This window comes from Oncorhynchus mykiss, chromosome 4, assembly GCF_057628025.1.
Source record: "Oncorhynchus mykiss isolate SJ-2025 chromosome 4, ASM5762802v1, whole genome shotgun sequence".
Classification (NCBI taxonomy): Eukaryota; Metazoa; Chordata; class Actinopteri; order Salmoniformes; family Salmonidae; genus Oncorhynchus; species Oncorhynchus mykiss.
In genome coordinates, this window is record NC_143025.1 from 77,050,001 (window position 1) to 77,072,500 (window position 22,500).

General features: G+C 42.0%; 2 protein-coding genes across 7 annotated transcripts in view; one reads left to right on the forward strand and one right to left on the reverse strand.

Annotated features, from left to right (window-relative positions):
* Nucleotides 1–1,179: 1,179 nt before the first annotated feature.
* Nucleotides 1,180–12,900, reverse strand: ubxn2a (UBX domain protein 2A). 5 transcript variants are annotated; one of them, XM_021600821.3, is made up of 7 exons: nucleotides 12,467–12,900; nucleotides 9,563–9,628; nucleotides 9,366–9,480; nucleotides 9,121–9,230; nucleotides 8,782–8,919; nucleotides 8,390–8,551; nucleotides 1,180–2,118 (listed from the first exon to the last, which is right to left on the reverse strand). In XM_021600821.3, exons 1-7 carry the CDS (start codon nucleotides 12,496–12,498, stop codon nucleotides 1,935–1,937), a joined length of 807 nt encoding a protein of 268 aa, XP_021456496.2. In that variant the 5' UTR covers nucleotides 12,499–12,900; the 3' UTR covers nucleotides 1,180–1,934. The 5 variants fall into 5 exon arrangements, with proteins under 5 accessions (XP_021456496.2, XP_021456497.2, XP_021456498.2 ...); XM_021600822.3 differs by lacking the exon at nucleotides 12,467–12,900 and adding an exon at nucleotides 10,186–10,454; XM_021600823.3 differs by lacking the exon at nucleotides 12,467–12,900 and adding an exon at nucleotides 9,997–10,271.
* atad2b (ATPase family AAA domain containing 2B) overlaps nucleotides 11,007–22,500 on the forward strand; it is a 150,536-nt gene continuing 139,042 nt past the window's right edge. For both annotated transcript variants that reach the window (XM_036976043.2, XM_036976044.2), the window contains exon 1: nucleotides 11,007–11,677. In XM_036976043.2, the coding sequence (XP_036831938.2) occupies nucleotides 11,579–11,677 (99 nt within the window). In that variant the 5' untranslated portion in view covers nucleotides 11,007–11,578. The remainder of the gene's footprint in view (nucleotides 11,678–22,500) is intronic.

Consider the following 22,500-nt stretch of genomic DNA (forward strand, 5'->3'; position numbering starts at 1 on the left):
TCTGTCTGGGAGTGTGCGTAACTGGTCAGTCCAGTTCAAGTGTTCAGCAGTCTGAACACACAGGCCTATAATAAACATTTACCGGTAGGACTATCCCATGCTTTTTAGATTGTTAGAGGTTAATCTCACTCAATAGTGTTTGTCCGGCGATTCCTTCAGAGCACATGCAGTCCCACAGAAGACCCGTCTCTTCTCCTCTCCTTTCTCATCCTCTTCGCAGAATATCTTCTTTCACAAAAGTGCAGCAAGCCTCTAACCGCAGAGCAGAGTCCACTTACCTGCATTCTCTCAGAGACTCTGCCAGCTGCCAGGGCCCAGAAACAGAGAACCCAGCCAAACCCTCCAGACTTCTTCACACATTCCAAACATTCGCCTCTGAAAGATATCACAATCGGGAAATCGCTCATATGAGCCGCATTACTACATACATGTTTCAGATAATGCTAAATAATGCGTGAAGAAGAATGCGCAAATGAAAGGTTGGTTGGCTTAGATAAAAAGCCCCTTTTGGAAGACAAATATGGGACGTAATTCCAGGCGTGCTTAGTGTTATTAAATATGTTGAGAGGAAATGCGTTCTCTTTTACTCCAGGATCTCGCTGGCAGGCCGCCAGGCCAGAAGAGCACATGGGGAGACAAAGAAAATACCTAGGCCTATGTCTGGTTTTAGGCCTAATGATGATCAAAAATGATCATTAGATTCAATGTCCAAAGTATTTCCAGCTGTGTCTACTCTCCCCCCCTCTCTTATATTGACCACTCCAGGACTCTCACATTACTCTCCTTGAGTCCTCTTCTCTCTCATGTCTCCTGTGGTCCTTGTGGCTTCAAATATTGAAAATGGATAATGGTATTCATCTTGCCATGAACAGGCAGAGCCCGGGGAGAGAACAGGACACACACACACCAGCACACTGGCCTCACTCAAGTGGAAAACCACAAGGCATGTCAAGTGAAAATGGAGTCTCATTATAGAATGCACCAATGTAAGATGCTCTGGATAAGAGCATCTTCTAAATGACTAAAATGTCAATTCAAGCTATTTCACCACACCAAATATATTATATGTATATCTTTTATGTAAAACGGTTAGTAGTCAAGGAATCCCTTCCTAGAAAAATTGTACAACTAAACTTTTCATTATCAGTTGAGAAAAGGTCTAAAGCAGCAAGAAAATGATTGGATAGTTGAAGGACGTAGTTTATTATTGATCAGGAAGTAAGCAGGTGTGGTGCATAGTGTACTGTACATTTAAAGACATCGAATCCGTTTCCATGTGTGAGGTGTATACTTTCGTTTCTAAGTATATTTGTTTAAGACTACCAGGAAACACTGTGACCCTGACTTAGCCCACTGCAGTCAAAATGTTAAATATGATTGCACCTTTTCCATAAAGACAGAATGATGATGCAGAATGTTTTCTTGACGCACGCTAGACTATCGCCGCTTAATAACCACCAATCAAACACAACATTAATGCACTTTAAAATAGTGCACAACATTCACAGTGTATTCCATATCCTTGGTAATAGTTACAGAATAGGAAGACATGTTGAGCTTAGGGAACATTTTACAGCACTGATTGATAGACACATAGGAAGATACGGCTGAATTGGCTGTGTTGGGTTTTCATCACATTGCTAGAGCGGTAGTGGAGTCAGTTGGAGCCCTGTAGATGCTCAAGGAGTGATGTGAGACGTCAGCAGCTACAGAGGAAAGAGGGGAGTAGAGGAGGCTTGGATGAATATAAGGGGGGCTGTGACTGGGGATTGGGAGCAACATCTCCACCCTGGACAGACCAGAGGGACTACTGTATATGAGTATTGCCTTCACTTCAGGAGTGAACTAAGAGGGATGTGTCTGTTGGGAAAAGGGTCTGTGTGACCAGTGGGTGGGATTTCAGGGTCTCTGTGAATGTTCCAATTGGTCAGGACTCAGGAGTGTCCAAAGGGGGGCTCTGTGTTGAGGGGCCTCTGGACAATGACAGCATTAGCTAGGTCCGCCTGCTCCAGACTTAGCTCCTCCTCCCGGAGCTCGCGGAAAGGAAGTGAGGTGGTCAAGATGAAAGGTGAGCCGTTCCTCTGACAGCGCTGGACATAGTTGTGAACGTCACTAATCCTGAGGAGGACACAACACAGAGATGAGCTCACACATACAGACGCATAGAGGGAATCATGCAGGCACACAAACATACACACAAAATTAGCATTGGCAAACAATTCTGTGAATTCAGAAATGTGTTAATTAAATACTAATGATCACTTATTAGCAAACTGTGTCTCGGAACAACATAACAGGAAAATAGTCAAGTATTTCCCCTACAAAACATCTACACACCATTGCTCTCTATACCAGTGGTTCCCAAACAGTGGGGCGCAATTATGAAATTGGGTTGTGCATCATTAGTTTTCCTCCTGTCATGTAAGTCATTGCATATCTTAGAGAGCCATTTATAACTTGTCAGAAAATGTCCAGAACAACTAGCCCACATCAGCCCATAGATTTTGTTACGATTGAGTCACTGAAATATACATTGAATAAACATGAATTGCTTACAGAATTGGCTATTGATTAGAACTTAGTATAATGGGCCAACACACTATGGCACGTGAAACCCAAAATGGGGATTTAAAAGAGAAAGTACACGAGAGAAATATACATGTGGGTGAATTTGTCAGCTATGCTATTCTAACTCTAGCCATGCCCCAATCTGCCGCTCTTATGGGTCAGAATATAATGATGGAATTACGTGTGGGAGGTCTCAGATGGGAAGCTCCGCATGGGTCGTTTAGGCTTCTCAATGACGCACTTCTCGGGCACAACTATCTGGTCGTCCACACGATGTCAGTGTCCTTTTGGTCTGATTCCTCGCCCTTGCTCTGGGAGGGCTCTTCTGAGGGCAGACAGCTCTGTAGCTCAGAGCTCACAGCGTAGGAATGAAACAGTGTAGATACCACGATTCGATGGAGAGTGGAGGCTAGGTGGTCCGGTTTGAATTCACCCGCTTAGGCCCATACTCATCAGTAGCATGGGTAGAAAAATATTTCTTTGTCTTCAACCTTGGGTTGAGTTTTGGGTGTGTTGACATTTTAGACCTCGGCTGCAGCTTGGGTCACTTATGTTAATTCTTCACCAGCATGTCTTATACCCTCGGGTCAGAAGTGGGCGTAACCGCCTTTAGGGCAATTCTCTGGGCGTACCAAGTTAAGAGGCAAGGTCTAGATTTGACTCAAATCCAATTTTAGACAACTAACTTCACATTTCATCTTTACCAAAACATTCTCTTTGATTTGGACATTTTCAATACAACGTACAATGTATAAACACCAAGCATATCCTAGGAAAACTCTTACAGTTACAATGTTTTCGTAATAACATCATCTATTAACCTTTACTAAGAAAACAAAAAAATGACATACATTTTCATATTCCATCTATCGTCATGACCACCTTTGTGGCTGACGGAAACCATTGTTTCAAAGTCCCTTTATTTCATGTTTAATGTTCTGAGGCTGGTTCTCCATAGTGACAGGACACAGGAATGTTGTCTATGGCCCAAGATTTACCAGGGGCGTGAGGGGTCATAAAACACCCACATCTTCAGACCCCTAGATCTCTCCTCCTCTGTTGGGGTTGAGAGATAATCTGTAGGGTTGTGGTCTCCTGAAACCTGATCAGGACAGTCATGACAGACCCTTTGCTATGAAACTCTAAATTGAGCTCAGGTGCATCCTGTTTCCATTGATCATCCTTGAGCTGTTTATACAACTTGATTCCAGTCCACCTGTAGTAAATTCAACTGATTGGACATAACATATAATGTCCCACAGCTGACAGTGCACGTCAGAGCAAAAACCAAGATATGAGGTCGAAGGAATTGTCCGTAGAGCTCCAAGACAGAATTGTGACGAGGCACAGATATGGGGAAGGGTAACAAAAAATGTTGTGCAGCATTGAAGGTCCCCAAGAACACAGTGGCCTCCATCATTCTTAAATGGAAGAAGTTTGGAACCGCCAAGACACTTCCTAGGGCTGTCCGCCCAGCCAAACTGAGTAATCGGGGGAGAAGGGCCTTGGTCAGGGAGGTGACACCAAGGTGACACCAAGAACCCGATGGTCACTGTCACAGAGCTCCTCTGTAGAGATGGGAGAACCTTCCAAAAGGACAACCTTCTCTGCAGCACTCCACCAATCAGGCCATTATGGTAGAGTGGCCAGACGGAAGCCACTCCTCAGTAAAAGGCACATGACATCCCGCTTGGAGTTTGCCAAAAGTCACCTAAAGACTCTCGGACCATGAGAAACAAGATTCTCTGGTCTGATGAAACCAAGATTGAACTCTTTGGCCTGAATGCCAAGTGTCATATCAAACATCTCCAATCCAAAAATCAAATCTAGAGTTGGCTTTCTATTTCGTAACAAAGCCTCCTTCACTCACGCCGCAAAACTGACTATCCTACCAATCCTCGACTTCGGCGATATCATCTACAAAATAGCTTCCAATACTCTACTCAGCAAACTGGATGCAGTTTATCACAGTGCCATCCGTTTTGTTACTAAAGCACCTTATACCACCCACCACTGCGACCTGTATGCTCTAGTTGGCTGGCCCTCGCTACATGTTCGTCGCCAGACCCACTGGCTCCAGGTCATCTACAAGTCTATGCTAGGTAAAGCTCCGCCTTATCTCAGTTCACTGGTCACGAAGGCAACACCCACCCGTAGCACGCGCTAAGCAGGTGTATCTCACTGATCATCCCTAAAGCCAAAACCTAATTTGGCCGCCTTTCCTTCCAGTTCTCTGCTGCCTGCGACTGGAACAAATTGCAAAAATCTCTGAAGTTGGAGACTTTTATCTCCCTCACCAACTTTAAACATCTGCTATCTGAGCAGCTAACCGATCGCTACAGCTGTACATAGTCCATCGGTATATAGCCCACCCAATTTACCTACCTCATCCCCATACTGTTTTTATTTTATTTACTTTTCTGCTCTTTTGCACACCAGTATCTCTACCTGCACATGTTCATCTGGTCATTTATCACTCCAGTGTTAATCTGCTAAATTGTAATTATTCACTCCTATGGCCTATTTCTTGCCTACCTCCTCATGCCTTTTGCACACAATGTATATAGATTTTTTTTGTTTCTACTATGTTATTGACTTGTTTATTGTTTACTCCATGTGTAACTCTGTGTTGTTGTCTGTTCACACTGCTATGCTTTATCTTGGCCAGGTCGCAGTTGCAAATGAGAACTTGTTCTCAACTAGCCTACCTGGTTAAACGAAGGTGAAATACATTTTTTTTTTTTTTTTTTTAAGACTGGAAGAAACCTGGCACCACCCTTACGGTGAAGCATGGTGCTGGTAGCATCATTATGCTGTGGGGATGTTTTTCAGCGGCAGGGACTGGGAGACTAGTCAGGATCGAGGGAAAGATGAACGGAGCAGAGTACAGAGAGATCCTAGTTGACAACCTGCTCCAGAGCACTCAGGACCTTAGACTGGGGAGAAGGTTCACCTTCCAACAGGACAACGACCCTCAGCACACAGCCAAAACAACGCAGGAGTGGTTTCAGGACAAGTCTCTGAATGTCCTTGAGTGGCCCAGCCAGAGCCCAGACTTGAACCCGATCAAACATCTCTGGAGAGACCTGAAAATAGCTGTGCAGCAACGCTCCACCATCCAACCTGACAGAGCTGGAGACAATCTGTAAGTAGAATGGGAGAAACTCCCCAAATACAGGTGTGCCATGCTTGTAGCGTCATAGCCAAGAAGACTCGAGGCTGTAATTGCTGCCAAAGGTGCTTCAACAAAGTACTGAGTAGTAATGGGTCTGAATACTTACTTAATGTGATATTTCAGTAGTTTTTTAAAATACATTTGCTAAATATTCTAAAAACCTGTTTTTGCTTTGACATTATGGGCTATTGTGTGTAAATTGATGAGGGAAAAAACTATTTAATCCATTTTAGAATGAGGCAGTAAGGTAACAAAATGCGGAAAAAGTCAAAGGTTCTGAATAATTCCTGAATGCACTGTATATAGTAAACATGATCTCATACTGATATGAAGCCCCATAGGGAGCCCATACTTCTCTCCCTGTCTCGCTCAGCTAACCGTTACATAATAAATCATGCATATCAGTTACGCAATCCCTTTCTAGGGATCGTATAGATCTACACTGTCACATCAGGTTTTCTGCAGTCAGCAGGCCCCACGCAGCAGGAGACAGAACACATGAGATAGAAATAGAATGTAAAGAATGGACGTACCGGTATTTCTTCCCCTCACAACCAATATGGAACATTGACTTGAATTGGAGTGCCTGTTCTGGGAATTCTAATTATATGATATACAATTGAAGTCGGAGGTTTAAATACACTTAGGATGGAGACATTAAAACTCGTTTTTCAACCACTCCACAAATTTCTTGTTAACAAACCATAGATTTGGCAAGTCGGTTAGGACATCTACTTTGTGCATGACACAAGTAATTTTTCCAACAATTGTTTACAGACAGATTATTTCACTAGCACAATTCCAGTGGGTCAGGTGTTTACACTAAATTGACTGTGCCTTTAAACAGCTTGGAAAATTCCAGAAAATGATGTCATGGCTTTAGATGCTTCTGATAGGCTAATTTACATCATTTGAGTACCTGTGCATGTATTTCAAGGCCTACCTTCAAACTCAGTGCCTCTTTGTTTGACATCATGGGAAAATCTAAATAAATCAGCAAAGACCTCCGAAAAAAATGGGTTCATCCTTGGGAGCAATTTCCAAATGCCTGAAGGTACCACGTTCATCTATACTAACAATAGTACGCAAGTATAAACACCATGGGACCACGCAGCCGTCATACCGCTCAGGAAGGAGACGCGTTCTGCCTCCTAGAGATGAACGTACTTTGGTGCAAAAAGTGCAACTCAATCCCAGAACAACAGCAAAGGACCTTGTGAAGATGCTGGAGGAAACAGTATCTATATCCACAGTAAAACGAGTCCTATATCCACATAACCTGAAAGGCCGCTCAGCAAGGAAGAAGCCACTGCTCCAAAATTGCCATAAAAAAGCCAGACTACGGTTTGCAACTGCACATGGGGACAAAGATCGTACTTTTTGGAGAAATGTCCTCTGTTCTGATGAAATAAAAATAGAACTGTTTGGCCATAATGACCATTGTTATGTTTGGAGGAAAAAGGGGGTGGCTTCCAAGCTGAAGAACACCATCCCAACCGTGAAGCACAGGGGTGGCAGCATCATGTTGTGGGGGTGCTTTGCTGCAGGAGGGACTGGTGCACTTCACAAAATAGATGGCATCATGAGGAAGGAAAATTATGTGGATATATTGAAGCAACATCCCAAGACATCAGTTAAAGCTTGGTCACAAATGGGTCTTCCAAATGGACAATGACCCCAAGCATACTTCCAAAGTTGTGGCAAAATGGCTTAAGGACAACAAAGTCAAGGTATTGGAGTGGCCATCACAAAGCCCTGACCTCAATCCTATAGAAAATGTGTGGGCAGAGCTGAAAAAGTGTGTGCGAGCAAGGAGGCCTAGAAACCTGACTCAGTTACACCAGCTCTGTCAGGAGGAATGCGCCAACATTCACCCAACTTATTGTGGGAAGCTTGTGGAAGGCTACCTGAAACGTTTGACCCAAGTTAAACAATTTAAAGGCAATGCTACCAAATAGTAATTGAGTGTATGTTAAATTCTGACCCACTGGGAATGTGATGAAAGAAATAAAAGCTGAAATAAATCATTCTCTCGACTATTATTCTGACATTTCACATTCTTAAAATAAAGTGGTGATCCTAATTGACCTAAAACAGGGATTTTTACTAAGGTTAAATGTCAGGAATTGTGAAAAACTGAGTTTAAATGTACTTGGCTAAGGTGTATGTAAAATTCTGACTTCAACTGTAACATGATGCCCTGTGCTAGGGGATAACATGGCCCAGGTGCAGAGTCAGGCACGCTAGATCAAGCGAGGATGAATATGAACGATTATGTCATGGTCAGTAGGATAACCTTAAAAGACCTGGCTTATTCAGTGTACTGAGCTTATAAGAATCATGGATGTAAGGACCAACTGCTTCGGGCAGGGCACTTTAGGACAGACACATTCCTATACAGTGAGTTCCTATACTGTTATAAAGGGAAAATTCACTCAAAACAAAAAACACCAAAATATAGTTAATTAGTTCACTGTTGATACAAACTTGACTGCTGACATGTTTTGCATGTCTGCAGTCAAGTTTTCAAGATATTGGACTTTCAAGAAGCAAAGTTTCACTGACCACATTATCAGGATTTTGCATTTTGACAAAATATTGTTTTTGTGTGGATAGTATGAGGGGTTATATCAGTGTAATATCCACCTGTGTGATAGGTTGAACCTCTGCACCAGCCTCCTGCCGTCAGCCAACCAGATTTGCAGAGAGGTGACAGGGAGGCCGTGGTCCAGTGTTATCATGGGGATCGGGAGGAACTCCCCCTCCTCGTGCACCGATGGAGACCGGACCACTACTCTGGGAGCAACACTGGACACACACGCACACACAGTCAACTCTTTGAAGATGTCACATGACAAAGCTTTGAAGATGTTTTAGTGTGACACCTAGTGCTATAATATAGCATGACACAACCACCAAAGAAATTGCAAGAACTTCTGACTGAGCCGTCTCACCTGCCTAGCCCTCTTCTCTCTCCCTGTCTGTCAGTCTGTCTGTCTGTCTGTCCGTCCATCTATCTGTCCCATTGCATGTCTCACCTGCCCAGCCTGTACCCTGGCCCACTGAAGGGATGAAAGGTCTTCTTCCTGGGAACATACGCCTCCTCTGTTAGATCCTCTACATTCACCTCCAGTTCCTCCTCCTCTGCCCTGCTCTCCAACTCCACAGGCAGCTCACTGGAACCGGACAGACAGGCATGTCAACCAACCAATCAATCAATACATTTTACAGAGAGAAGAACACAACTGGTAGATAAATCAGCAAGGAAAGGGGAGGGGTGGATGGGAAAATCAGGATCAGGAAAAAAGCTAAAGTATATATAGACGGGATATTTGATCAATTAACCTAGTATATTAAAGTAAGAATAGTTGCCATACCCTCGTTTGATGGCTTCCAGGAAATCCTGGTTCTCCTGTACAGAGTAGCTCCTGAACTCCTCGTCATTCAGGGTGAAGCCATCCTTCCACAGTCTCACCACCACCTTCACCTTGAACATCCATCACCACAGGACAACCACAGACATCAACAGGATGAATGTGTATGAGTATTGATCATAACAATATAATAGGGTTGAGAGATACTGTAGACTCTAGATGCAGGAACTTCCTGTTTGTTTCCTGACCTTTGAGCCTCCAGAGGCAACATTGCTGATTTTCTCCACCTCATCCAGAAGATCCTCCACAGAGAAACTTCTTCTTATAGGAACCTCCTCTTCCTCGTTCTCTGTCCCATCACACCTGGAACAATTATGAAGGTAACTGATAAAAGTGACTTCCAAATGTGTAAGTCCTTGGGTGTTAGTTCTTTCAGATCACTCACCAGGTATCATCTTTGTCACTCCCTCTTGTGTCAATGTCTTTCATGATGTGTTCTGCTGTTGTCCATCTGACAAAACACACCAGGGAAGAAAACTCTGACATGAAGAATATGCGATATCACTTGTTGTGATGCTTTTTAGACAGCAGTTGGAACAAATATATAATCAATATTATCATATCATTCCATAATTTTAAAAGGCACCATATACGCATGCTCAAGTGCCAAATCAGACTATTAACAATTTGTTTTGATAGATCACGACACGACAGTTCAATCGACTTAGCCATGCAATTGTAGGCTTAAATAAAACCACTGAAAGCCCTGATCTATTGAGAATGTAGGCCTACTATCTAGGCTACAAAATACACAATAGTAGTTCCTGCCTGTGATTAATAGATCGAAATATTAGTTTGCACAATATATATTTAAATCACCTTTATCAAATATCACACGGATTCACACACATTTCAACATGCGACAGAATTACATAAGGCGCGTCTGGCAGACAACGTATTTTGCAACTGTGATTCCCTGAAAATATATGCCTAAAATGCATCGCTCATCGAGTTGTGATTACATATTAGCGTTTGCACATAAATAGGCTATACATATCATTGTTTTACCAGTTCGTGTTCTCGTCTTAATCATGGGCTGCTAGGCTACAGCCAAGTTTCTGATGAGCAATTTCTTTGACGTCAGCGCCGTCTCTGCGCTCCAGCTGCCGTAATGTTTTCACTAGAAGCTCACTTGAAGCGTTCACGTAATAGTCGAACCTATGAAACTCGCTTGCTAACTGTTTGTAGTTAAACATGTGCCGCGTTCAACCAGTTAGCAAGTCGAAAATGTCCGAGATTCCTGGTTCCGGCTATCACGTGAACGCGGCATCTGGTTTGGCCTCTGTGGTGCTGACTGAGCACAGCAGGTAGTGCTTTCTTTTGGTAGTAGTTTCAGACTGAAATAGACTATTTAATACTTTATAAACAAAAAATACTCTATGCCATATTGTAGGCTAATGGAGGTGTTTGTGATTCATTGTATTTTGTGCATAGTTAAAGAAATGCTTAGTATGATAGGAATATTCTCAGTTTTTTGTTAGACTTTTAGCTATTAGCTAGACCCATCCATCACACGTTCAACAAGAACAAAACAGATGGTCAGCTCCGTTGGCCAACACCGGTAGTATTCACCCTCTCTCTCTCACACACGATGCATATGGTGTTGTTGTGTGGCCTATAAGCACAGTGAGTCAGAGACACTTTCAGAATTTTAGCAATTTGCTTGATGAAAGAGTAGAACATTCTACTGATTTCCCAGGCAAAATAAACATTGCTAAACAGTCGGTTAAGAAATTAATTACAGGTAGGCTACTACAATGAACAATGAATCAGTTATTTGCATGTTCATCATTTCCGTCCAGTTGTGCTCTGTGGCTGCAAACCAAAACAACAACTGCACGCGCGCACGTGGCTCGACTGTAAATTGCAGACAGCAGGAGACATTTATAATTTTATCAAGTGAAATCACATTTAATCGAATAAACTCAGTAGTATCAGTTCATTTTTCTTAAACGAGACAATTAAATAACCGTTACATTTTACAAGAAAATGTCCGTTATATTAGCTACAAGTAATTGTAACAGTAACAGTAAAATACGAACGTTTTTGGAAAACTGAAATGACTTGACTTCAGTCAGATTAGATAGCTAGCCAGTTGTAGTAGAGTAGAATGGCAACCCCCCCCCCCCCCCCCCCCAGAAAAAAAATATATATATTTATGTGATATGGCTACATGCAACTATTTCAATTAAACGTTTGATCTATCCTCATCAAATAACAAAACTTTGGTATTTCTGAAGTCTAGTCCCTGGACTGACAAGCATTGCAAAGCGGAAGTGGTCCGCGAGCGAATTTTGCCAGGAGAACTAGCGAAAGAGAAATGGCGCTTCAATGCCGTGCTCACTGAGGCAGTCTACAGACGGATAGACAGACTAAACAAGTGCAAATAAACTGAAAAATCATGGTGAACACAAGAAAGAGCTCTCGGCATGAGCCGAGCACTCTCTTCATCTCGTCCAGGACCCGATCTTCCGCCAGGAATGAAGAACATGAAGAACATGTAAGCGGGTTATTTTCTCCACTGCCCGGCAAGCTATGCTAGCTAGCTTTGGCCTCAAGCCGGTTCTCATTACTTTTTTTAAAAGGTGTACAATATTTGACACCAACATAATTTATTTTACGAATACATGTGGCTTTGCATGCATTAATTAAAAAGCTTGCCATTAACACGAACGGCATTGCTTGACTGATAGCTTGCAGGTTAGCGCGTTGCTAGCTCCAAGTTGAGTTCCCTTTGTGTTGCCCCTGCTACAGTCTACCGCACTGGCCCACTGACTGGCAGGAAAGACTGCTAGCTAGCATGTCTTGGTGTATACTCGACAGCTTAAAACAAAGAGACACGGGGCAGTTGACGTGTTGAACGTTATCGATAAGCATGTTGTATTGCTAACCGTGTTTATCGCTATATGTAAAGAAATGACAGGCTATTGCTAGCTAGCTTGTTGTGGGGGAAGGGAACTCAAAGGGAACCCTTGTGATTCACAACAGTTGACGTTAGCTCGCTTTATGTAGCTAGCTAGCTTGAAGTTGAACTCGCTGAACTTTTTTGTTTGTAAAAAAAACTTGAAGTGAACAACTATACGGGCTACTGTTGACTTAATATTAAGGGGGTTTAGTTTATTGCAGGTTAAAATAGTATGCTAAAGATTAAAGTGTTAATGTCGGATTTGAAGCATTATGTCACAACAATAACGATCCAAAATGTAAACAATGGTGTACCAACGTATACGTAAATGTAGCCAAGATGTTGTGAATACAATTACACATTGCAAAATTAATATTTGCTTACCCTCTTGAGTGTTTTACTGATTTATTGTCCATTTGAAACTTAACATTAGTTACTCTGATAATCGAAATATGTCTTCAATTGTGCAACAGGTTGTTCGGTGTTGAATAAATGTAAACTTTCCAGTTTGACGCACTAGGTTTGAGATTATACCTGAATATAGTCTACAGTCCGGCAGATGGCGATATTGGGTCATTCCATGTTACCGTCCAATTGGCTATACTGTCCTATCCCATGTGGACGCTTTGTACATAAAACATTCTCCATTCAGGCTACAAAGGCGTCGATTTCCTGCTTAACTGTAATGGAGAGAAGGCGAAAAATATGTGCGTTTAAAAAAAAAATGAAACAGCATTTTCCTCCTCCATGCTTTGTGGCTAATGCTACTTCCTGACATTGTGTACAGCATTCGGACCAAGTGTAAGCAACAGACTGCTGCAACCTGATTGGCTGAACACCATACACAACATCGGGACTAGCATTTAGCCACTAGAAGGGTGGTGAAAAATTGAGTTTCCTAAAGTATGCATATTTTCCCTGTTGTTTTCCCACCTTCTCGCCATTAAATCAAGTTTACGGAGCCTGAATGTTGTATGTTTTAAGTACGAAACGGCTGCATGGATTCCCATTGGACAATAAGATGAAACAACTTAATATTGATAAGAATATGCACTGTACTGTTAATTTATTTTAAATGAAGGAAATTAGTCTTTAAATTAAATTCAGTTTATTATTGCCATTTGACAACAAAAACCGGGACAAACAGATCTGGAGCCAGGATAGTGGTTCCAGTCCTTTATAGGTGCCCCATTTTTCTTGTATGGCTGCAGTGCAGTCTCACCTCAATAACAGTGACAGAGTTTTGACAGATAAGTATTCACAGGAGCGCAGACACAAGACGGGCTGGGAGGAACAGTGAGAGAGAGAGAGCAAGTGTGAATAGAATGCTGAGTGAAAGATTGAACAGAACACAGTCCTTACGTACAGTCATTGATGTGTGATGCACATTTCTCCTTGTCTCATCTGGGTGATAGTCAGACTAGTCTCCCTGTAGGCTGCTAGCAGTGGTGTATGGCATCAGACAGGCTATTGTGTTGTATCAATAAGGAAGGGAGGCTTACAGACTAAAGGACATACAAGTACCAAGGACATGGCATCTTTATCCTCCTCAGTGGGGTATGGTTCAGTAGGCCTGGGAATTGCCAGGGACCTCAGGATACAATATTATCCAAGTAATTTTATTTGTCACATGCTTTGTTCGTCTAAACTTGTTGTTTACAGTGAAATGCTTACTTAAAGGGCACTTCCCAACAATGCAGAGGAAAAAAGGAATAAGTACAAAAAGAGGAATGATAATTTGGCTGTATACACGGGGTACCAGTAATAAGTAGAAGTGTAGGGGTGCAAATTAATTGAGGTAGATATGTACAGTTGAAGTCAGAAGTTTACATACACCTTAGCCAAATACATTTAAACTCAGTTTTTCACAATTCCTGACATTTAATCCTAGTAAAAATTCTCTGTCTTAGGTCAGTTAGGATCACCACTTTATTTTAAAATGTGAAATGTCAGAATAATAGTATTCCTCCTGACAGAGCTGGTGTAACGGATTCAGGTTTACAGGTCTCCTTGCTCGCACACGCCTTTTCAGTTCTGCCCACATCTTTTCTATAGGATTGAGGTCAGGGATTTGTGATGGCCACCCCAATACCTTGACTTTGTTGTCCTTAAGCCATTTTGCCACAACTTTTGAAGTATGCTTGGGATCATTGTATATTTGGAAGACCCATTTGTGACCAAGCTTTAACTTCCTGACTGATGTCTTGGGATGTTGCTTCAATGTATCCACATCATTTTCCTGCCTCATGATGCCATTTATTTTCTGAAGTGCACCAGTCCCTCCTGCAGCAAAGCACCCCCACAACATGATGCTGCCACCCCTGTGCTTCACGGTTGGGATGGTGTTCTTCGGCTTGGAAGCCTCCCCCTTTTTCCTCCAAACATAATGATGGTCATTATGGCCAAACAATTCTATTTTTGTTTCATCAGACCAGAGGACATTTCTCCAAAAAGTATGATCTTTGTCCCCATGTGCAGTTGCAAACCGTAGTCTGGCTTTTTTATGGCGGTTTTGGTTTTGCTGACTGGCCTTTCAGGTTATGTCGATATAGGACTCGTTTTACTGTGGATATAGATACTTTTGTACCGGTTTCCTCCAGCATCTTCACAAGGTCCGTTGTTGCTGTTCTGGGATTGATTTGCACATTTCGCACCAACGTACGTTCATTTCTTGGAGCCAGAATGCATCTGGTATGACGGCTGCGTGGTCCCATGGTATTTATACTATACGTACTATTGTTTGTACAGATGAACGTGTTACCTTCAGGAGTTTGGAAATTGCTCCCAAGGATGAACCAGACTTGCGGAGGTCAGATTTTTTTTTCTGAGGTCTTGGCTGATTTCTTTTGATTTTCCCATGATGTCAAGCAAAGAGGCACTGAGTTTGAAGGTAGGCCTTGAAATACATCCACAGGTACACCTCCAATTGACTCCAATTATATCATTTTCTGGAATTTTCCAAGGTGTTTAAAGGCACAGTCAACTTGGGTGTATGTAAACTTCTGACCCACTGGAATTGTGATACAGTGAATTATAAGTGAAATAATCTGTCTAAACAATTGTTGGAAAAATTACTTGTCATGCACAAAGTACATGTCCTAACCGACTTGCCAAAAGTGTGGAGAGTGGAGTGGTTGAAAAACAAGTTTTAATGACTCCAACCTAAGTGTATGTAAACTTCTGCTTTCAACTGTACATGTAGGTAGGGACAAAGTGACTAGGCAATGGAATAGATAATAAATAGGAACGGCAGCGTGAGTGATGAGTCAAAAGAGATTAGTGCAAAAAGGTTCATTGCAGATATTCCAGGTAGCTACTGGTTAAGTAGTTTGCAATCTTATAGCTTGGCGGTAGAAGTGGTTCAGGGTCCTGTTGGTCCCAGAATTGGTGCGTCGGTACCACTTGTTGTGTGGTAGCAGAGAGAACAGTCTATGACTTGGGTGGATGGAGTCTTTGACAATTATTTTGTGCCTTCCTCTGACACTGCCTGGTATAGAGGTCCTGGATGGCAGAGCTTGGCCCCAGTGATGTACTGGGCTGTCCGCACTACCGTCTTGTAGCTCCTTGCGGTTGGATGCCGAGCAGTTGTCATACCAAGCAGTGATGCAGCCAGTCAAAATGCTCTCAATGGTGCAGCTGTAGACTAATCACGCACCCCTGAGGGGCCCCCATGTTGAGGGTCAGCCTGGCGTATGTGTTGTTGCCTACTCTCACCACCTGGGGGTGGCCCAATGCAAATGAATTACTTAAAAATCATACAATGTGATTTTCTGGAATTTTTGTTTTAGATTCCGTCTCTCACAGTTGAAGTGTACCTATGATAAAAATTACAGACCTCTACATGCTTTGTAAGTAGGAAATCCTGCAAAATCGGCAGTGTATCAAATACTTGTTCTCCCCACTGTAGATATTCATTTTGTACAGGTCGAGAAGGGCAGTGTGGAATGCAATTGAGACTGCGTCATCTGTGAATCTGTTGGGGATGTATGCATATTGGATTGGGTCCAGGGTGTCTGGGAGGATGGTGTTGTGAGCCATGACCATAATTTCAGATGAGAGTGCTATGGGGCGATAGTCATTTAGACAGGGTACCTTGGGGTTCTGGGGCACAGGAGGAGAGGTTTATGGTCAGATTTGCCAAATTGAGGGAGAGTTTGTATGTGTGTCTGCGTTTTGGAATGAAGGTGATCTAGAGTTTTATTTCCGCCTCTAGTTGAACAGGTGACATGCTGGTAGAAAGTAGGTGGAAACAGGTTTCAGTTTTTATACATTAAGTCACCGGCCAGTAGGAGCACCGCCTCTGGGTGAGCATTTTCTTGTTGAGTGCGGTCTTAGTGCCAGCATCAGTTCGTAGTGGTAAATAGATAGCTACAAAAATGTAGATAAACTCTTTGTAAATAGTGTGGTGTATCATGAGGTATATTAGTTAAAAAAAAATGTTACCTTTATTTAACTTGGCAAGTCAGTTAAGAAAAAATCGTGACCACATCGTAACCACTTGTTACGCAAGTGCAGCAAGGAGCCATGGTAAGTTGCTAGCTAGCATTAAACGTATCTTATAAAAAACAATCAATCTTCACAATCACTAGTTAACTACACACGGTTGATAATATTACTAAGTTAACTAGCTTGTCCTGCGTTGCATATAATCAATACGGTGCCTGTTAATTTATCATTGATTCACAGCCTACTTCGTCAAACGGGGAATGATTTAACAAAAGCTCATTCATGAAAAAAAGCACAATCGTTGCACAAATGTACCTAACCATAACCATCAAAGCCTTTTCTTAAAATCAATACAAAGAAGTATATATATTTTTTAAACCTGCATATTTAGTTAAAATAAATTAATGTTAGCAGGCAATATTAACTAGGGAAATTGTGTCACTTCTCTTGCGTTCATTGCACATAGATTCAGGGTATATGTAACAGTTTGGGCCGCCTCGCTCATTGCGAACTAATTAGCCAGAATTTTACATAATTATGACATAACATTGAAGGTTGTGCAATGTAACAGCAATATTTAGACTTGGGGTTGCCACCTGTTCGATAAAATAAGGAATGGTTCCGTATTTCACTGAAAGAATAAATGTTTTGTTTTCTAAATGATAGTTTCCGGATGTGACCATATTAATGACCAACGGCTCGTATTTCTGTGTTTTATTATAATTAAGTATATGATTTGATATTTGATAGAGCAGGCTGAATCAGCGGTGGTAGGTGGCAGCAGGCTCGTAAGCATTCATTCAAACTTTACTGCGTTTGCCAGCAGCTCTTAGAAATTCTTGCTTCACGGCGCTGTTTATGACTTCAAGCCTATCAACTCCTGAGATTAGGCTGGCAATACTAGTGCCTATAAGAACATCCAATAGTCAAAGGTATATAAAATACAAATGGTATAGAGAGAAATAGTCGACGTGTCATAATTTCTATAATAAATACAACCTAAAACTTCTTAACTGGGAATATTGAAGATCTGGTAATATTGAACCACCAGCTTTCATATGTTCTCATGTTCTGAGCAAGGAACTTAAACGTTAGCTTTTTTACATGGCAGATATTGCACTTTTACTTTCTTCTCCAACACTGTTTTTGCGTTATTTAAACCAAATTGAGCATGATTCATTATTTATTTGAGACTAAATTGGTTTTATTGATGTATTTTATTAAGTTAAAATAAGTGTTCATTCAGTATTGTTGTAATTGTCATTATTACAAATATATATGTATGTATATAAATAAAAAATTGTCCGATTTAATCGGTATCGGCTTTTTTTTGGGTCCTCCAATAATCGGTATCGGTGGTGAAAAATCATAATCGGTCGACCTCTACTTGAGACTTCCTTAATATTAGAGATTGCACCAGTTGTTGTTTAAAAAAGAGACGCACACTCCCCTCTAAGCTTCGTTGATACACAAGTTTTGTCCTGCCAATGTTTAGAAAAAACAGCTAGATTTATATTTACTTTGTCCTTATTAAACCATGACTCAGAGATACATAGGATATTCTAGTTAAGATAATGGTTGTGCGGTATCCAGATTTTTATTCCATCCTTCTGTCCCTCTGGGATTTACGGTATAACCGGTTTAGTACACAAGGGGGCACCAAAAACGTCATAAAAGCTCATTTGGCATCTAAACTCAGCAAAAAAAGAAATGTCCTCTCACTGTCAACTGGGTTTATTTTCAACAAACGTAACGTGTAAATATTTGTATGAACATAACAAGATTCAACAACTGAGACAAGCTGAACAAGTTCCACAGACATGTGACTAATAGGAATTGAATAATATGTCTCTGATCAAAGTGGTGGAAAAATTAAAAGTAACAGTCAGTATCTGGTGTGGCCACCAGCTGAATTAGTTCTTGCTGTGAGATGTTACCCCACTCTTCCACCAAGGCACCTGCAAGTTCCTGGACATTTCTGGGGGGAATGGCCCTAGCCTTCACCCTCCAATCCAACAGGTCCCAGATCTGAGCTCTTCACTGGCCATGGCAGAACACTGACCTTCCTGTCTTGCAGGAAATTACACACAGAACGAGCAGTATGGCTGGTGGCATTGTCATGCTGGAGAGTCATGTCAGGATGAGCCTACAGGAAGGGTACCACATATGGGAGGAGGATGTCTTCCCTGTAACGCACAGCGTTAAGATTGCCTGCAATGACAACAAGCTCAGTCCGATGATGCTGTGACACACCGCCCCAGACCATGACGGACCCTCCACCTCTAAATCGATCCCACTCCAGAGTACAGGCCTCGGTGTAACGCTCATTCCTTTGACGATAAACGTGAATTCGACCATCACCCCTGGTGAGACAAAACCGCGACTCGTCAGTGAAGAGCACTTTTTGCCAGTCCTGTCTGGTCCAGCGACTATGGGTTTGTGCCCATAGGCGACGTTGTTGCTGGTGATGTCTGGTGAGGACCTGTCTTACAACATGCCTACAAGCCCTCAGTCCAGCCTCTCTCATCCTATTGCGGACAGTCTGAGCACTGATGGAGAGATTGTGAGTTCCTGGTGTAACTTGGGCAGTTATTGGTGCCATCCTGTATCTGTCCTGCAGGTGTGATGTTCGAATGTACCGATCCTGTGCAGGTGTTGTTACACGTGGTCTTCCACTACGAGGATGATCAGCTGTCTGTCCTGTTTCTCTGTAGCGCTGTTTTAGGCGTCTCACAGTACAGACATTGCAATTTATTGCCCTGGTCACATCTGCAGTCCTCATGCCTCCTTGCAGCATGCCTAAGGCAGATGAGCAGGGACCCTGGGCATCTTTCTTTTGGTGTTTTTCAGAGTCCGTAGAAAGGCCTCTTTACTGTTCTAAGTTTTCATAACTGACCTTAATTGCCTACCGTTTGTAAGCTGTTAGTGTCTTAGAGCGTTCCGTATGTGCGTGTTCATTAATTATTTATGGTTCATTGAACATGGGAAACAGTGTTTAAACCCTTTACAACGAATTATCTTTGAAAGACAGGGTCCTGAAAAAGGGCCGTTTCTTTTTTTTGCTGAGCCTATTGTCATAATAGCAGATTTCCTTGGAGGCTGCTAGTTCAATATGCTAACAAGTGCAAATGAAAATAAACAAACTGCAAGACAGGCAATTCAGATCATAAAGTTATACATATATAGGTAGGAGCGAATGTGAACGAGAGACATTGCTAATGAACAAAGGTTTGACGCATGCTTGTCTGAAGGAAGAACAGTACTGGCTCTCCAGCAGCATGTCTGCATGGAGTCACTAGGGCGACGGGCCTCCTCTGCTCGGAGAAGAGGGGGGAGAAGCAGACTGGCCGAGAACAAAACGCAAGGAAATCAAGATGGCAGTGGCAGCTGTACAAATATCTAATCAAAAGGGCTTTGACTTCTCAAACTCTCAGAAAGCAAACGGAATATAATGCCCCGTCACCTGATTAATTCAGCCACTTACTTTGGGTCTTTTCACACTTGGTCCCTTTCAGACAATTTTTGTTATCTCAGTGCGGTTGCTTAATTTTTTTGTGCAGTGTGAACACTCCAAATGAACTCAGACCCCTCAAAAGAGCCCCCCGAAGCGAACCGAACTGAGACCTCTCGAGGGGTGGTCTGAGTTCGGTTCACTTGAATTCTGATATCCGGTTCCCTTTTTTTAGGGCAATGTGAATGCAAAGCTCCCTGGGTTCGCTTTTCATTATTCCTGCACCACACACTAGACTACTGCAACACCGTTTCACATGCTATAAACACCATTGTTGGTGCCACAAAAGATAGATGGTGTGCAGGTTCTCGAGAAAAATCTGCTGTTTTTGAATATTGATTAGCGATTGTCAAGGACGCACAGAAATTCCAAAATGTGTGTAGCTTTTAGTTAAGATTATTTGTTTGCTACATGTGATCTATAGGCTGAGAGCTTCATCAGCTGTTCATTGATTGCAGGATTTGAATAGTGTGAAGACAACTTATTTGGTGAGAATCACAACATGGAGTACAAAATCTAATCTAGCTCTTAAAGGGGTAGTTGCCTACCTTGGGTGTATAATTTAATTACAACATTATTTATTGTGCAGTTATTCTATTGCTATTTATTCTGTTACTATTACATGTACAAGCATGGGAAACCAGTCAGTGACCACACCCACATGAGCACAGACATTATGTCTGCGTCATGGAACGCCCCCTTTTTCCAGAGTGCATAAAAGGAACTGTGACGAACTTTACATTAGACCAGCGGGGACTGACAGCCTGAGCTGGAAGGTACGAAATGGTTAGACACTCAACTTTCAAATTTTATTGCTATCTTCCGATTACTATTATTGTCTCATTTTTATTAAATGCAATATATTAGCTGCCCAAATGTAAGTAGGTATATCTAGCTGTCCGATAACACGTTCTGATTGAAGGGCTTCTCCTGTACTTTCTAAAAACCCAGAGTACTTGTGGAACTGACGAAATAGTTGTCCTCATTCAAAGACAAGGGCAGTGTGAATACAGAGATAATGGAGTTCTTTTGCTGCTTTTTTTTTACCCAGTTCACTTTACATAGGACTGAGATCAGTTCTTTTCAAGAGGGCTATATGTATAAACGCCCTTGGATAGCAAGTTAAACTTAGGGGTCGTTAACGCATTGTTTTGCGTTTTTCACGCAGGAAAAAATTAGCTGCCTACGAAATATCTTGCTGCAGATCTAAAATGTTTCTTATTGTAATTTCTGCTCGGTGTCAGCCATTTTGTTCTTCAGTTGCACTTCTAAACTCAGAATGCTGTTTCTGAATTCTCATCTATCAGCAGACAGCGTTCTGAATGATACTACTTTTCTCCAGGGACTTTTCCCAGTGTAGCCAGCCTATGTTTCTCCAGTAAAATGGAAGATGCATTTTACATTAGGAAATGTAGCTCGCTACATTCTTTCTATTATAAATCTAAACATTAGAAATATGATGGCCATGCATTGTTTTTGCAATAAAAAATGTAAGCTCATTGACTGGTGTGGCTGCCAGTCAAATAGTGTTGCACTTCTGTCCTCTTATGAAAATGAACCGATTTACTGATTTATATGTTGCACTGTTGTATTTTCTGTGAATTGAAACTATAGTTGAATGTCCCTGATCACTCTATTGAAGAAAATAAACACTGACTTTAAATATGAAGTGTAACCCTGTCAATGCACAGCTGCACTCACCTGCTCCTGCTTTCTCCCATTGTGCTATTTACAAACAAACACCTGACTGGCTCAACTGTTCTGGGGAACTACATAATAAGCTTCATAATGTGAGAGGTGAAATGAAGAACGCAATCTGTTTTATTGCCTAACGTATTGTACAACGTACAAGTTGACTGCAGGTATTTACTTAAAAAAATAGCTACAAATATTAAAATGTAAATGTAGTTCCAACGGTGTTGAAAAACCACCCCGTGGCTATTTCCAAATATCCCGGCATACAGTATTCCGCCAAAGCCTACTTCAGATCACGTTGATATTATAGTCTTGAACCGAGCTCATCCACTTTATTCTCCAGTGATTGCATGCTCACCAATAGAACAGATGGTAGAGGCGATTTATCCACACTCCGACTTCGTTTCGTCAGTTATCCCGCACGCCGGCATCTATAGCGCCGTCTCCACCTTTGAGTGTCTGGGATTTGGGCCTGGTCCGCGATAATCAAGGTCTTTCGCACAATTGTTCAGGAGCCTTTAAAACAGCCACCATTCCCTCCGACTCCATATTACTCACAATCACGATATGTTGGTGGCAATATGTATTGCCATTCTCATGTTTGTCACAATTCTATATGTATTGGGATTCGGTGTTTCAAACATATTGCTGTCATGACTTGCCCTTTTGGGTGAGGATCATAGGCGCCAGATCTCCCCTTCTCTCTCTCTCTCTCTCCCACCAGTTTTATGACAGTTGTAAATACCTGCAGGAACACTCTCACTCT